Below are 16,868 nucleotides of genomic sequence, written 5' to 3'. Positions count from 1 at the left end.
TGAATTCTGACAACTTTCTCCCACTCCAGTTCCTGAATAACATGTAATTTCCCTGATACGACAAAATATCATTTTAGCATTCATGTCATGCCTTGGTGCTCATTTTTCATTTTTCTGTAAATTAATGAGTTCCAGCAAGAGCGCCTTCATAAAGTTGTCTTTTGCCAACAGTTTTGCTGCAGCATATGGATCTGGTGACAAGCTACAGTGTTAAGGAGATTTGTTTTAAACCAATGCTCTGAAGTGTGCATGGAAATATTAAATACATCCCTGTGTGTTTTGCAGACAATCCTGGTTTGCTGAGCCATGTCACAGTGGGTATTAGAGTTCTGGATGTCAATGACAATCCACCCGAACTTGCCAGGGAATATGATATTGTTGTCTGTGAAAATTCTAAGCCCGGCCAGGTAAGTTAATTGTTTCATTCTTAGCATTTAAATGGAAGAAAACTGAGCAGCTTCATTTCTATTGTGTTGAGCTATAAAACACAAAACCTGGCGAGCTATTTTTGTACTGAGTGAAATAATTTTAGAAACGGTTAGTCTAATATGCAAGTACATTTGGTTTCTTTGAGAATCAAAGGAAACAAATTCCCTGGCTGTTCAATGCAACTCAGCAAATCAACTCATCCGTGGCCGTGTGCCCTCATTCCAGCAAAGTTACATTGGATTCTCTGTGTACTGCTCTGCTTAATGTGGCGAGGAAGCGGCATATTTTCTGTCCAAATGAAACTACAAAATTGGAGAGAGGGACCTAACTTGCTCTATTTTAGAGGATCAGAAAGAATGCTTTTGAGTGACTATTGAGTAATATTGAGTACTGAAAGGTGGTTAGCACTTCCCCAGAGTAAGAAGGTGTTTAAAGGATGGGCAAGGTGAGCATAGAGCCTGAGAGATGGCAACCAATGAAGCAATGAACACATTTGAAGGGAGACCAGAGTGGATGAGGCACCGGAAGCAAGACTGATAGGGCATTGTGCAGCTGCCTCACACACTGTCGATCAGTTTACACAAATTCAACAGCTAAAGCAATGTGGCCTCTGAATCAGTGCTCAATATCATGAGCCATTGGGGAAAGTCTAATTAAAATTGTAAAGAGGTTCATCACACAGTTGTTTCCACAACCAAACTCACGACTCTCTAGTTGATGTCGACTCACAGCGACCCTATAGGTCAGGGTAGAACCACCTCTCTCTGTGAGTTTCCAAGACTTTAAGTCTTTATGGAAGTAGAGAACCTTGTCTTTCTCCCACTGAGTGGCTGATAGTTTCACACTGCTGACTAAAGTCGACAGCCTGGTGCATGCCCATCACACCACCAGCTATTATGAGAGCTAAAATAATAGTTAAAACAGTGACATGCATAACTTGGGAAAAACAGAGAAAATGAATCATTCTTAATATTGCTGGAAAGAACATAAAAGAGTAAAACTATCTTATAAAGCTTTTTACCTTAAAAACAACAAGCTGCTACCATGTAATGCAACAATTGCATTTTCCAGTACTAATCCTAGAGATATTCAGACGAATGCTCAGACAAAACCTTGTATGCAAATGTTCATATCAATGTATTTACAATAACTCTAGTTGGAAAACAATCCAGCTCTCACTTAATGGGTGAAGGATTAAATAATCTACCATACATCCATACTATGGAATATTTTTATCAATAAAAATGAATGAATCATTACTATATATGATAAACGTAGATGAATTTTCAAACAATTTCTAAGTGGATAAAAATTCCCCAAATTTATAGTATATATTGTTTCCTATTTTAACATAAAGAAAACAAAATGCTCACAAGGGTGAGTGATAAACAACATGGTCAATGCAGAAAATATTGAAATTCTCCAGGATTTCATTTTATTTGGATCCACAATAATTGCTTGTGTAAACAGATGTTCAGAAATCAAGTAGAATATTAAATTTGGAAAATCTCCAGCCAAAGACTCTGTTAAAGCTTTTGGAAAAGAAGGGTGTGACTTTGAAGAACATGGTCACCTGAAGCAAGTTGCCTTATATGTACAAAAAAGCTAGGTAATGAACAAAGAAGACCATAGAAGAACTGATGTCTTTGAATTATGCTTTGAATTATTTAAAGTATATTAAATATCCCAATGACATCAAGGGATATAAAGCTGTGTTAAAAGTACAGCCAGCAGGCTCCTTGGAAGCCACTTGGTAAGACTTCATCTCTCATATTTTGGACTTGTTGTCAGGAGAGACCATTCCCTGGTAAAGGGCATCAAACTTAGTCATTTTGAGAGTGCGAGAAAGACGAAGACCTTCAATGAGATGGATTGACACACTGGCCGCAAGAATGGTCTCAACCCTAAGAAAGACTGAGCACGGTGCTCTGTTTGTCCTCTTGACATGGGCTCATGATGAGTCAGAACTGACTCAGAGGTACCTAAAGTCAGCAAACACCATCAAAGGACTATACTTGTATATGAATGTAGCATTCACTTCCAACTCTCACTCTAAAATACATTTAAATTTTTACTGAGAGGAGGGTCAAAAATCACTCTAAGATTGTTCTCGCTTCAGTAGCAAATATACTAAAAAAATCACTCTGAAATTATGGCATTTTGTACTCAAACAAATAATGAGCAATCTGATCGGTCAATTAACCCATCCACTTAATTCTATGGTCCTTCCTTAAAAATCATGTTTATAGCACAGTGGAGGGACTTCCATTGTATTTTGATACAGATTTAGAAAAGGCCACTTGGTTTAAACAAGGACTTTAAAAATATGTTATTGAAATATATCCGTTTTTCTCAAGCTGGGCTACATTTTCCTTTGTATGATCATTGAAATTGTTTCTAGGCATCTTGTATTTTTATATAGTAAAATCCTTGAAAGCCGGAACATGTGTAAGGTAGAAACTTATTGCAGGAGGAAAATTACGATCTTTTTCACTGAAAGGAGGAATAGAAAAGTTGTGATACTGTATAGATCCACAGGATCAAGTTGTAAGGCCCAGGAAAAACAAGGCATTCCTATTAACTTCATTTGCAGCATTAAAACAGCTATAACAAAAACTTATAACTGACTTATAGTGACCCTGGAGGACAAAGTACCCCATGACCAGCATTGTGGATTTCTGAGATGGCAAATCTTTACTTGGGTAGAAAGCCTTTTTTTTTTTTTTTGCTGAAGAGTGGCTGAGGATTTCCAATTGATGACTGTATTAGTCTGTGTACTTTAGAGAAACAAATCCACAGCAACTCATGGATAAGATAGAGTTTTATATAAAGGTTAAGTGTGCATTAAGAAAACATCCCAACTCAGTGCTGCCCAAGCCCACAACTTCAACATGAACCTATTAACCTATATGTCTAACACCAGTCCACAAAGTCCTCCTCCACCTCACAAAACAGACGCAATGTGATGCTGATTGCAGGAAGAAAGCCGAATCAGTGAATGTATAAGCATCTCAGCACTGGTAGGGGTCTCCACATGGGTGCTCCAGCACCCAGGACTGCATCAGAGTTGATCAATGTTGCTTCTACTTGGGGATGTGTCTCAGGAAGTCAACCTTGCAAGCTCAAGCAAGGAAACTGCTAAGGCTGCTGCACCCTGGTGTAAGCATCACAAAGCAAGGGATCAGAGGATTAGAAAGGGGAGGCTCACTGAGCCATTTATCCCTCTGCCCTTCAATTAACCCTACATGTGTTTATTGGCCAGGTTGGCACAATAAACTAACTCACTCACTGACCTTTTGGTTAGCAGTCCAGCACATGACCCACTATTCCAGGAGCTGTAAATCTTTAAGGGCGCAGATAGCCGATCTTCCTCTTGTTTTTGCAGCGGGTGGTTTTCAGCCACTGACCTTGTGGTTATCAATCCAAAGCTTACCCAACTGAGGCCCCAAGGTTATGTGTTTTTTTTTCTGTTTGCTGTTTTGTTTGTATATGGCTATGACAAAGTAATTCATCTTTGTTGACACATGTTTAACCCACAGAGAATGGGAAAGTGGGTGTGTTGTGAAGACAAGCTTTTTGAGCAGGTGCATATTTGTTATTTTGAAAAAGAGGTAGCCGACATGTACATTTCATTGACAGTCAATTGCTAGCCAAAATGTTTTTATGAAAAATTAGAAACAGAGAAGAAATAGGTGTTTTCTTATAGAAAAATACTTGCATTTACCAGTTATACTGACACCAAGGAATCTTGGTTTCTCTCACCTAATCATTTTGTCTTTTTTTATTGTCCAGGTTTTAATGCATGCGTGCTATTGAAAACCCTATAGATTGCCCGTTTTATTCCTGAGTGTCACATCTTTGACAGCTAGCCTTTTAAAATAATTCTTTTGCAGCAGAATTGCTCATTGCAGTAGGTTGTTTGTTTTGTTTTAACTATTGCTTCAATGAACATGGATTGTTGACCTCAAATTAATGAAATTAACTGATGTGATTAGTGTTTGCCTCTTGGCCACCTGAAATTTTATTTGTATTGACTAAATTATGTGTTCCTGATTGTTGCTATAACCCAGATTTTAAACTCGCTCTCAGCCACTCAGGATGCCATCAAATACAGCAGGGAGTGGCCTGGTTTCACTTCTGCCCCGCTTTGATTGGGAATGTATCACAGTACTTCTGGGCTTCTGATTCTTCTGCAAACTGCAGTGACTGAGGCACGCTCTCTGAGGTCCCTTGGAATTGCAAAAGGAGCAAGACTCCACTGCTGTGGCGTTTTCTGGCTGAGACCCACATGCACTCAAAGACTGTTCTACATCAACACTGGGATATTTATATTTGTGCAAGCGATACTTCATGTCTCCCCAAACAGGTGTTCTTAAAACTAATTGGCCCCAAGGTACTGCGGGTGATAAAGGATACATAAAAAGATGTTTGTGCCGTCCTAGAAAATAAACTGTGAATGATTATAAATCATGCCATAATAGATCTTCCTGAAATCAAATGCAAGAGAGTAAGTTAACGATTATTTCCGTGAGTGGATTTTACAATCACTCCATGTAAACACAAAGGCTATAATCCTATGCCAATGCTTCTCTTTTAGCTATTGGAAATAAGCCAATGTAATTGAAACCAATTTTAACTTACTATTTAATGTTTTTTTTTTTAATTTTAGGTCATTCACACCATTAGTGCCACAGATAGAGATGATTTTGCCAATGGACCAAGGTTTACTTTCTTTCTTGATGAACGCCTGTCTCTAAACCCCAACTTCACTCTGAAGGACAATGAAGGTGACCATAAATACACACATATTATCTTCTTAATATGGCTTCTTCTTTGACTTGCTGTATAACATAGGCTTGAGCAGTTTTTCATTTATTCTCATATACTCATGAACAGGAGGTTGCAAGTAAGCATTCAAAATCAGTTTGATGTTAATGTCTTATGATCTGTGAATAGCTTGTATTTAAAATTGAGCCACATGTACAAATAACTTTCATTGAATTTATTCAGAAGCATCCCTTTAAAAAGAAATGTCCATGTAATATGCTCTTGGGCAAATGTTAAGAGGAATCTTTGCTGACAAGCATGTTGATGAAAGCTGATGCAACTGCTAGGAGGTGGAAAAATTTGAATTAAGAAAAATTAAAACATGTCCTGGGGACAGTTAAGAGAGGAAATGCAGTGTTTGAAACCAGCCTCCATTTACAGCATTATCGAGATATGCTGCACAAATCATATTTTCTTTTGTTATTGCATTTCCCAAACATAGATGGATGCACATGCATAATTTTAGAGTATCATGGGAATCTTTGAATCATTTGTTTTACCATCTGTATTGTGTGTGTTATGAATTCATAAAGTTTTATTTTTCCTCCCATGTTAGATAGTTCTATATATTATAACATAAGAACAATTTTGAGGACAGCACCAGACTGGGCAGTGTTTCTTTCTGTTGTACATAGGGTCACTATGAGTCATAACCAACTCCCCTGAAGCTAACAGCAGCAGCATTATGTGTGTCTATTCATTAACACACATATATATTTATGCAAGGATCCTTGGTTATACAGTGGCTTAAGAACCGCTATGCTAGCAGCAAGGTGGGCAGTTGAAACCTGCCAGCTGGTAATGGGAAACAGATGAGCTTGTCTGTTGCTGTGTTGAAACCCTATGGAACAATTGTACAGCATTAAGACACTGCTCTGACACACTCGCCCCCATTGACTCAATGCTCACTCATATTGCCACGGCATAGAAGGGACTCAAAGGTGGTGGAACTCAAAGGAATGCGAGTTGAGTAACCTGACGGTGCCCCAACCAGTCTTCTGATGTGTTATGGAATAAGGAAATAATGGAGAGGAGCAGAGCTCCCCCAGGAAAGGTCAGAGAGGTGGAAGCCCTGCCTTCAGAAGAGAATGGACCTAGGGGGAGGCTAGGTTAAAAAGCAATATCTTCATATTTTGATATTTTTGTATCATTTCAGTGATACTTGTTCACTTACCTCCCTATGTATGTGCACATAGGGGCTTTGGGAATTCATTAAAGTTTATTTTTCAAATTTTTGATTCAGTGATATGATATTAATCAAGTTGGTGATTTAGATTTAATGCATAACATTCAAACTATATAAAGTTTAATAGAGTTTATTACAACCATATGCTGTTTTAAATATTTTATTAATCATACATATAAATACTCAAACCCATGATGCTGTTGGTGTTATTCTAGTTAGAGGCCATGACATTGGTTTCAACTCATAGCAACCCTATATATATGAGAAAAAAACACTAACTTGTCCTGGGCCATCCTCATAAGGGTTGCCACATTGTTGAAGTCACTGCCAGGCCACACCTTTCAGTGTTTTGTTCTTTTGTTCCAAAACTCTATTTACCAAAACCAAACTAAACGTGGCCAACTGACTAGGAGAGATCCATTTCTGTACTCATTCCAATAAAAGAAGAGCCAACAGATGTGCAAATCATAGAACACCATCATTGATATCACATGCAAATAAAACTTTTCCAAAGATCATCCAACAGCAGTTACAGTCTTACATGGACAGGGAGCTTCCAGAGGTTCAGACCGGATTCAGAAGATGATGTGGAATAAAAGATATCTGTCAATGATGATGTTATATGGAGTTGTGCGAAAGCAGAAACTGCCAGAAGGATGGTCACTTGTGTTTTATTGACTCCGACAAGGCATTAGATTGTGTGGATCATAACAAACTATGGGTAACATTGAGAATAATGGGAATTCAAGAGCACTTGATTGTGCTCCTGGTGAACTTGTACATGGATGAAGAGGCAGCTGGGGGAACAGAACAAGGGCGTGCTGCATGGTTTAAATTCTGGAAAGATGTGATGTAACCATTCAACATACATGTTCAATGTGTATGCTGAACAAAGAATCATAGAATCTGGTTTATATGAAGAAGTACTTGACATCAGGAAAAGGACTTATTAAGAATCTTTGATATATAGACGATATAACGTGCTTGCTGAAAAGGAGGAGGACTTGAAGTATTTGCTGATGAAGCCAAACATTGCAGTCTTCAATGCAGATTACTCTATGTAAAGAAGGCAGAACTACTCCAAGCTGGCCAATAGGCAACATCATGATAAACAGAGAAAAGACAGCTGTTCTCAAGAGTGTCCTTGAACATGGAGCCATATTCGATACTCAAGGAAGCAGCGTTTAAGACATCAAGTGATGCACTGCATTGGGTAAATCTGCTGTACAAGATGACACAACTTGCTTGCTGAAAATGAGGAGGACTTGAAGTTTTTTCCGATGAAGCCAATATTGAAAGTACCATGGTGTGCTAAAAGCACAAACAAATCTGTCTTGGAAGATTTGCTCCTAAGGGGCAAGGATGGTGAGACTTTGTCTAAAGTACTTTGGATATGTTACCAGGAAATAGCTGGAAAAACACATCATCTTTGGAACAGAATAGTGAGAAAGCGGAAGGCCTTGACAAGCTGGGTTGACAGCAATAAAAGGCTCATACCTCTCAACAATCCCGAGAACCGTGCAGGGTGCAGCAGTGTTTTGCTCTGTTGTACATAGGTCACTTTGAGGGTGAACAAAGTCTCTCCATCTTTGCTTTTAAGGAGCAGTTGAATTGTACTTTATGCAATGCTGATTTGTTTATTGACCTGGAAGTTCATAGTACTTTCAATATTCCTTTTAAATACCATCATTCCAATGAACCTCTTCCCCTCTCATCTACTTTACATGAGGCTGTTGAAAACATGATGGACTTGGATTGAGGTGCGCTTTAGTCCTCAAAGTCCTATTTCTGTTCTTTAACAGTTTAAAGAGGTCTTGTGCAACACATTTGCCCCATGCAATTCATCCTTAGATTTCTTGGCTGCTGCTTCCATGAGCATTGATTGTTAATACAGATAAAATAAAATAAATGTCATCTTCAATTTTCTATCTGGATGCCCTGAGATTGCCTACTGCTCATTTGTGATGATCTTTGTATTCCCTATATTGAGTCTGAATTACTACTAATGGCTATAGCTTTTGATCCCCATCACTAAGTGACTGAAGGTTTCTTTAAACAAGAAAGTTTGTGTCATCTGTGTATCACAGGTTGTCAATCATCCTTACTTCAAAATCCTCCTTTATGTAGTTCAGCTTCTCAGATTTTCACAGAATAATCACTGAATAAATTGTTCGAACCATATTACACCCTTAACTTCCTTTCTTCTGTCTCCTTCTGGTACATTTCCAAAGGCAAGTTTCAGCATATCTTCCTTTTCATATATTCTTCAGTGTATTTGCTTCCTCTCTCTCTTAATGACTTTTGCTTCCTTCATGTTCTTCATGTCATTCCACAATTCATCTGGTCTTCAGTTATTTTTATTCAATGCTTCAAATCCATTTTCATAATTCACTCAGGATACATTCACTGTTTTGTTCCTGTGGACTTAATTTTGTTCATCTTTAACCTAACTTTACCTAATGAGCAATTGATGGTCTCTTCCACAGTTGGGTTAGGGTCTTGCTTTGGTTGATTAAATTGGGTTTCTCTGTGTTTTCTTCTCCCAGAGGTTGTCAATGGGATTCTTATACATCCCAATACATCTCTGTTGGCACAGTGGAGCCTAGTTGGTCTGCTAATTGCAAGGCCAGCAGTTCGCAACATCTCAGGGAGAAAGACAATACTTTCTACCTGTTTACAGTCTTGAAGTCACAAAGGTAGTTCTACCCTCTCCTGTAGAGTCTCTGTAAGTCACAATGAGCCCAAATGGCAGCAACTTTGGTTTGGGTATATTTCATCAAATGAAATTCATATGTATAATCACTATTTTTAATTTGAAAAGGAAGATTTGAAATATATATATATATATATATATATATATATATTTATATACACATATGTGCATGTACATTCACAGTCAATAAACAAGTTTGCCTGGAGCCTAGACAAGGAGCTGTGGTGGCTCACTAGGTCAAGCATCACTGGCTAACTACAAGGTCAATTATTATAGCCCTTTAGTAGAAAGATGAGGCTGTTTTCCCCTCTCAGAAACCCATTGAAGAAGTTATACTCTTGCCTATGGAGTTGCTATTAGATTTGACTCAAAGACTTTGACTTTGGTTTGTCATTTTATAGAATAGGCACAGGGAAATTTAGCAAATTAAATATTATACAAAATTATATTAATCATTTTGCAAAATTCTATTCATAATCTTAAGTGGTTTTCATTTCCTAGAATAGGAACAGAGAAAGACTTGATTAAACATTTTACAAAATTATATTAATCAATTTGCAAAATTTTATTTATACATTTAAGTGAAAAAGCTTAGATAAATGTTTTAAAAGAATATATATATATGTATATGCAGATATATAACTCTGAGCTATTGTTAGCTAATAATATTTCTGCTGAGTCAGTTCCAAGTTACGGTGATTCTGTAAGCAACGTCATTGCCCAATCCTCACTCCTATGCACCACCATCACTACGTATTTTAGCTTTTTCTCTTTTTACTGGCTTTTACCTTTACAGAGCAGGATGACCTTCTCTATGCCTTGATCTCTCTTGAAGGATTTCCCCAAATCAGCAAGTTAATGGCTTGCCATCATTTCTTCTGTTTATAACAATTTAGATTGCAGCATCAAAACAACATTTGAAGAGAAACGAATGCATGAACATATCACAGAATTTTAAAAAACTCATATATATGAGTTTTTAGACTGAAAATAAATGTTAAGAGCCAAATAGAAAAAATATATACAAATCTGTAGGTAGTTAAAAGTGAAAATGTCAAAGTTCAAAGATAAATGAGGGAAAAAATGATGCTATCAGAAGTAAGAGGCAGAATATATGAACATAATAAATATCAATTATAAAGTGAATATCTCAGTAAAAAACGATATTGGTGATAGAAATTTGTAAAAATCATGTCCTCAAAATTCTGAAAAATAATTTATATTGTTAAACTGCTGTGTATTTGACTAACATAATAAACGGTCACAACTTAGAGAAGGATATATACTAAAATGCATATTTGATAGAAAAAGGATCCTTTTTAATTTGTACTGATATTTTGACAAGTATTGCACAAATCTTTGACTTCAGAAGTTTTGTAAGAAAGAGTAGATAAGAGGGTAACTCCATAATTAATACTTATTTTTACATTATAAAATTTGAGGAGAAGCATTACATATATACGAAGTTAAATAAGAAAGCAACACAACAGAAGGTCAGAAAGGAGAACAAAAGTTGCAGAGTGAAATCATTATAAATTATATTTTTAAAAGAAAGAAGTAGAAATTAGACTAAGTATACCAAGGTCAAAACTAAGTTATATTTAGACAACTTTATCTCCTTATATTTTAAAACAGCATTGATATTTGCTGCTTTTAAGAGATAAGAGATATTCTGAAGTCAAAATGAAGCAAAAACGTGACTATTAAAAAACTGAATTAGACAATTTAAATAAAATACTTTAAATGCAAAAAGAACCAACCAAAAAATGAAGTACTCAGTTATTTCTGAAAAAGGAACAGTTATCTCTTGCTGCGCTAGAAAATAAATCAAAATCTTGGTGCCTTAAACTAAGAAGCATATAATTAGTTCATATGAGGTGTTTAAAGCTCCATTATATTTCTTAATATCAGCAATTTTTCCCAGTTCAGCAAGGCCGTTTTGCTGCTCGTAGGGTACCTCCAGTCACCATAACTAATAAATATGTTGCTGAATACCCCCATCATTAAAAAAGGACAAGGAAAAAACAATAATAATTAGTAATGAACCACAAATATTCTTGCTATCAGATATATTTATCTACCTGAAAAAGCACCTTAAGAAATAATGGGAGAAATGATCACATCATTAGAATACAAATAAACTAAAATTGGTCTAATCTAATAGAAAAACATAGACAATTTTAAATAGCAAAATAAATATCACAGAGAGCCAAATATATAAATTTCAGTAAAGGCAAAAATCTAAATTTGTGTTTAAGTTTATCAAACAATATTATAGATAACATAAAACTACCTTAAACTTTTTCATTTTGTGAATGTGTCAAAAATTCAAGATAAACCTTAGGTAATAATTCATATGTACATGTAACCATCATACGATCACTATAATATTTTAATAAGATAACAAAGTACTGTGAGCAGTCAGGAGTGTGTGGTAAAGAAAGTGAAGGAGGTGTCAGAGCTGGAAGTAAGGGCCAAACAGAAAACACATCACAGATATCAAAATTTATCAAGAAGCATCAAAGGGAATAAAACTTTCCCATGTAATTTAGTTATATAGAACCCTTTATAAGCATCTTTTAAAATGTTTCTATCTTATCACTGATAATATGTACTAGTGTTAAAGCTACAGTTGCACTAATATATGATATACAATGTGTAAATAATTAGCAGGTGTTTCCATTCTCTGCTGTTCAAATTCAAAGACACTAACTTTTATAATTTACTTTCATGTAGCACACTAAGTCCTGGTCTACAATGAAGTGAATGTGGAGAGTCCTAGCAAATAAAAAATTGGGCGATGTTCAACTCTAGTGACAAACAGCAAGTCCACTGCACATCAACCTGGCAGCTGTTATGCCTCCAACTTCATTATTAAAAACTAATGACACCAACTGGACTACAACATGGTCTTACTCAGTTTGTTGTACCATTGGAAGTTTCAGGTGCTAATTTGAAGCCGAGTTCTCAATTTTCTATAAGTCTCAAGCTTTCACCAATGTGTCTATCCAAAGAAGCCATGATGGCACTGAAAGTTCTAAGCACCCCTTGTCACTCCCCCCCAAAGTCGGCCTTTATCTGAGAGATTACAAGTGAGTAGAAATTAGTCTTATGATATACCCCCCTAAAGTAAATATTCTAAAAATAGAAATAAATTATGAGAAAGAGAGGAAAGGATAGTTAGTGGAAAACAGTTGCCTATAAGGAGTCCCCGTATGTTGCACATGGCTTTCCACGGATTCCTGGGTAAATGTTTGTGGTAGTTTGCCAGGAATCTGCTTCTAAAAGCTCACAGCCGTGAAAATCCCATGGAGAAATTCTGCTCAGCACACGCTGGATCCTCAGGGGCTGCGAGTGAGTCGACCATCTCTAACAACTACCTGAAGGGACGCAAAGCAATAAAGTGTCTTAATGATTTGCAAGGTGGTGCAACTACTTCAGGGTCAGCTGCAAGGTAGAAGGTTGGATGCTGAGTCCACCTAGAGCAGTGGTGCTGAACCTTCCTAATGCCATTAATACAGTTCCTCATGTGTGGTGACCCCCAACCATAAAATTATTTTCATTGTACTTCATAACTGTAATTTTGCTACTGCTATGAATTAGAGGACCCCTGTGAAAGGGTTGTTTGACCCACAAAGGGGGTTGCGACCCACAGGTTGAGAATCACTTACCTAAAGGCACCTTGGTAGCAAGGTCTGAAGATGCACGCCAAGAAGAAAGCTGTTTGAAAACGCCAAGGAGGAAAGTTCTACTCTGACAAACACGGAGTAGCAGGAGGCAAAGTTGCATGAATCAGACTTGCATCTGGAAAAGGAGAAGGTAAATGGTCTTACAGGTAAACATGAAAATTGAGCATGACAACTCAGTTTTAGCTGTCCTATTAGGCAAAATAAAAGCCAAACTTAGCAATGGTAAATGGATTTGCCCTTTATTCTGGAGGGAGATCCTCCCTTGTTTGAGGCTGATTGTTAGGCAAACATTCCTGAACAAAAGAGAAGTGAGGAGCCCATTTGAGTGACCTTCAGAAGGGTAAGGTAACCTAAAGGAATCTTGTTCCAACAGCTTCTAAGAACACTTGGCCCTTCCCTTCCAAAAAATAAATTCCATGCTGCATACTTACACAGAATTAAGCATAAAACAGCATTCATTTCCCTTATGCATCAGCTCATGAAAGAACAGGACAAAGTGATAAGAATGAAGATAGATAAGTATGTCACTTTGCATATATCAAATGGAAAAACTCACCAGAGTTCAGTTGAAGGAGATAATAGTTTTACTTGTCAATCTGGGTAAATCTCAACTGAATACAAGAAATTTGCAGATGCACAGTGTATCACCTGTTAATAATTTCCACAAATGCTTAATAGATAAATAAATGTATAATAACACTGAAATAAGTGATTGGATAAGATAAAATATAAGATTGGCTAACTGGATAGAAAAAAAGAGGCCTAAGTGGAAATGAAAGGGGTCTCTTCTAATGTCATTGGGGCCATCCCAACGCATGGATCCCCTCTATGGGGCATCTGAGACTGAATATTTATAGGAGCAGACACCCTCATCTTGCTACTGCTGAGTGGAGGGTGGTTTTCAACCAGGGACTTTGAGGCTGGCAGCTGTATACCTGTCTCACAGCGTCACGGGGCTCCTTTCTCCAATTGTATATATGGTATGTCTGAGTTCTTTAAAAGCTATCTGAAACAAATATGACAGAATGAACCAACCCAAGCTCTGAATGCCAGGTAATATTTTCTTTTACATTCACGAATGAGCTATTTACCTAAAACCGATTTCACATATTTTCTGGCTTATAAAAGTCCTTCATTTTAGTTGTCTCTGATATTATTGCTTTACTTCACATTGTTCAGCATAAGCACCTACTTCTTTCTTTCAAAAATATCTCTTCTAAGATGCTTATAAAACAACCAAGGGCAAATTTAATAATCGTCTAATTATCATCAAAATGATAACTGCTGGGATGTTCCCCCATTATGCTACTGATAATTTTTTCTTGAAGATTGAGATCAAATTGTTTCAAAACCTCATCCTTTGTGCTAAATAAAAGCTAGTATTTCTGCAAAATATTTGTGAATTAGGATAGCCATTTAGTCTTTTTTTTTCCATCTTGAAACCCTTTTTTAGGACATAATCCATATATCATACAATTCAATATCAATCATACAGAGGCATTGTATAAACGTGACCAAAATCACTTTGAAGACCTTCCTTTTTTCTTCAGCTCCTCGTTATTAGCTCCCCTTCCCCAAGCCGCCCCCTGCCACACCCCTAAGCAATCATTGGTCCAGCTACAATCTCTATAGATTCACCCATCCTGAATTTCATACAGCAAAAAGCACAAATAGAAAACCAACAATGTATCAAAACAGCAAGCAAAATAAGCTTTTTAAAATAACAAAAAAAAACCGGTTCAAAAGAAAAACAGAAATATTAAAAACCAGAATGACTTTAAAATGGATCAAAGGGGAGGTCAAATGATAAACTATTAGATTTTAAACCTAATTTGATCAGTCATAATCCACTTCCCAGTGCAATCTGTACAATAGTAAGGCTATCCACACCCCTGGTCTGTGCTCAGAAGAATTCACAAGGGGTATTCCATATGTATTTCTTTGGGATGTTTCTGTTTTTAAGTCACTCACCGTCTTTAAACAGATTGGCCCGATGTCTCTGATTCCTGTTGCCCCTGTATCACATCTAATCCTTTGCTTCCAAACAGCCACATGTTTAAACAGCAAATAACAATGGAAGTTTGGGCCAAACACTTGGTGTGAAAGAGCAGACGCATAAAGAATTAGCAATGGGCAGAAATCTGCCTTAGGAATTACTCTGGACTCATTTTCTCCCAAAACTTAGCTGGCGTAATACCCTCATGTCTTGGCTTGTGGTAACACTTGAAGGTCACTTCCAAATTGATCAGCCTTGAGATTTTCCAAAAGTTTTTAGGTACAACCCTGAATCTACCCATCATCCATTACTCTACTGAAAAATTCTGGAGAGCCAGACATTGAAGAACCTCTATAAGCGGTTCAGGAGGATGATAGGGTTCAGGAGGATGAAGAGCAGTGGCCATGTAGCACATATCATGCATACTTAATCATGCCCAAAGCTATCAGTTAAAGATGACTCAAAGTCACCCTATTCGACAGAGCAGTACTGCTCCCAGGAATTCCGAGGTTGTACATCTTTAGGGAAGCATCTCTCTCTTTAAGCGGCTGGTGGGTTTAAACTGTTGAATTTTGGGTTAGCAGTGAAACTCTTAATCCACTGCACCTCCATGGCTATGAATTTATCGTCTGAATGAAAATGTGTACATTGACATAGAAAAGAATCGTCAGCTACAAAATTCAGGAAACAGGGCAAAATTCAAATGGACACCCACACCTAAAAATGGAATTCGTAATCGAAAGCAAACGAGAAATTAGTATGGAAGAATGTTTCAGATGTGGAATCTAGAAATAGTTGGTTTCTGTTTAAAGCTTGATTTCTCTAATGGATCATAAAAGTTCCATTGGAGAGAATTAATGAACACAAATAAGTGGTGAAATAATAATCAAATAACCAAAGGGGCTGATTCAAAGTGAAGGAAGACTTGGATGCAGGATTGATGTGTAGGCATAACACCCTGGAGACATTTCCTCACTTGGCAGATAATGAGATAATCTCACAAATTTCTAGACAGTGAATTTAAGTTGCAAAGGTACTGAAAGTTGCTAAAACACCCTTTTGCAAAAATTAGAAGTGAAAAGTCAGTGAATCTTAATGTAATAATATTTGAAACAAAGAATTGTAATAAAATAGTCTGCTTCCTGCCCAAAATGTCAGTCATATGAGATGATTAAGAACAGGTTTTTTTAAAAATATGGAATGTATCAGAAAATATAACAACTACATATTAAGTTAATACAATTTTAAAGCACTTGGAACTATTCCAGCAAAATGAAAATAAGAATAAATAATATTTTAAGCATAAAAGACATCAATACACAAAAGAAGCAACAACGACAACAATTCATTGTCATTGAGTCAACACTGACTTATAGAAACCCCATAGGACAGGGTAAAACTGGCTTGTGAGTTTCTGAGACTTTTATTATTTACAGGAGTATAAAGTCCTGCCTTTCTTCTGAGGTGGTTTTGAACTGATGACCTTGTAGATTGCAGTCTAATGTGTGACCACTGTGCCACCAGGGCTCCTAAAACAAGTAAATTTTCATGGAATACTGAATAGAAATGAAAGCAGCATACCACCTAACTAAGGATATATATATAAATGTATAACCTTAAAAGCATAATAAGAACACAATTAGAAATATGGTAGTTCTTAGAAAATGAGTGGAAACACATTTGGATATATGATACAAATTAGAAAATGAATTAAAATGCACTTTGAATATTTCAATAAGAATCTATTCATGTATTGATACTAAATACAAGAGGAACACTGTAAGCACACAAAACACAGAAAGAATTCCACATGTTTGGAACGCTGATCTCTACAGGATATTTTAAACAAACTATTTAGCATGAACTATTCCAGCCTCAAACTCTCATTATTACCAACCATTCATCATCCACTCAGAAAGAATAATTCTTTTTCTAGGAAAAGTTCTATAGTAAAACCCTAAGCTAACTTTCTTTTTCTCCCTACAAATTTGCTTTTAAAGTGATACATACTTATCCTTTACAGTGCAT

At 36.6% G+C, this 16,868-nt stretch overlaps 1 protein-coding gene across 2 annotated transcripts in view; it reads left to right on the top strand.

Annotated features, from left to right (window-relative positions):
* Positions 1-16,868, top strand: part of CDH18 (cadherin 18) — a 360,438-nt gene that overhangs the window by 323,324 nt on the left and 20,246 nt on the right. For both annotated transcript variants that reach the window (XM_075542989.1, XM_075542990.1), the window contains 2 exons: positions 286-407; positions 5,099-5,216. In XM_075542989.1, coding sequence (XP_075399104.1) covers positions 286-407; positions 5,099-5,216 — 240 coding nt within the window. The remainder of the gene's footprint in view (positions 1-285; positions 408-5,098; positions 5,217-16,868) is intronic.

This window comes from Tenrec ecaudatus, chromosome 2 (genome assembly GCF_050624435.1).
Source record: "Tenrec ecaudatus isolate mTenEca1 chromosome 2, mTenEca1.hap1, whole genome shotgun sequence".
Lineage (NCBI taxonomy): Eukaryota > Metazoa > Chordata > Mammalia > Afrosoricida > Tenrecidae > Tenrec > Tenrec ecaudatus.
Note: the sequence above shows the minus strand (reverse complement) of the source record. Positions and strands in the feature narration are given on the sequence as shown.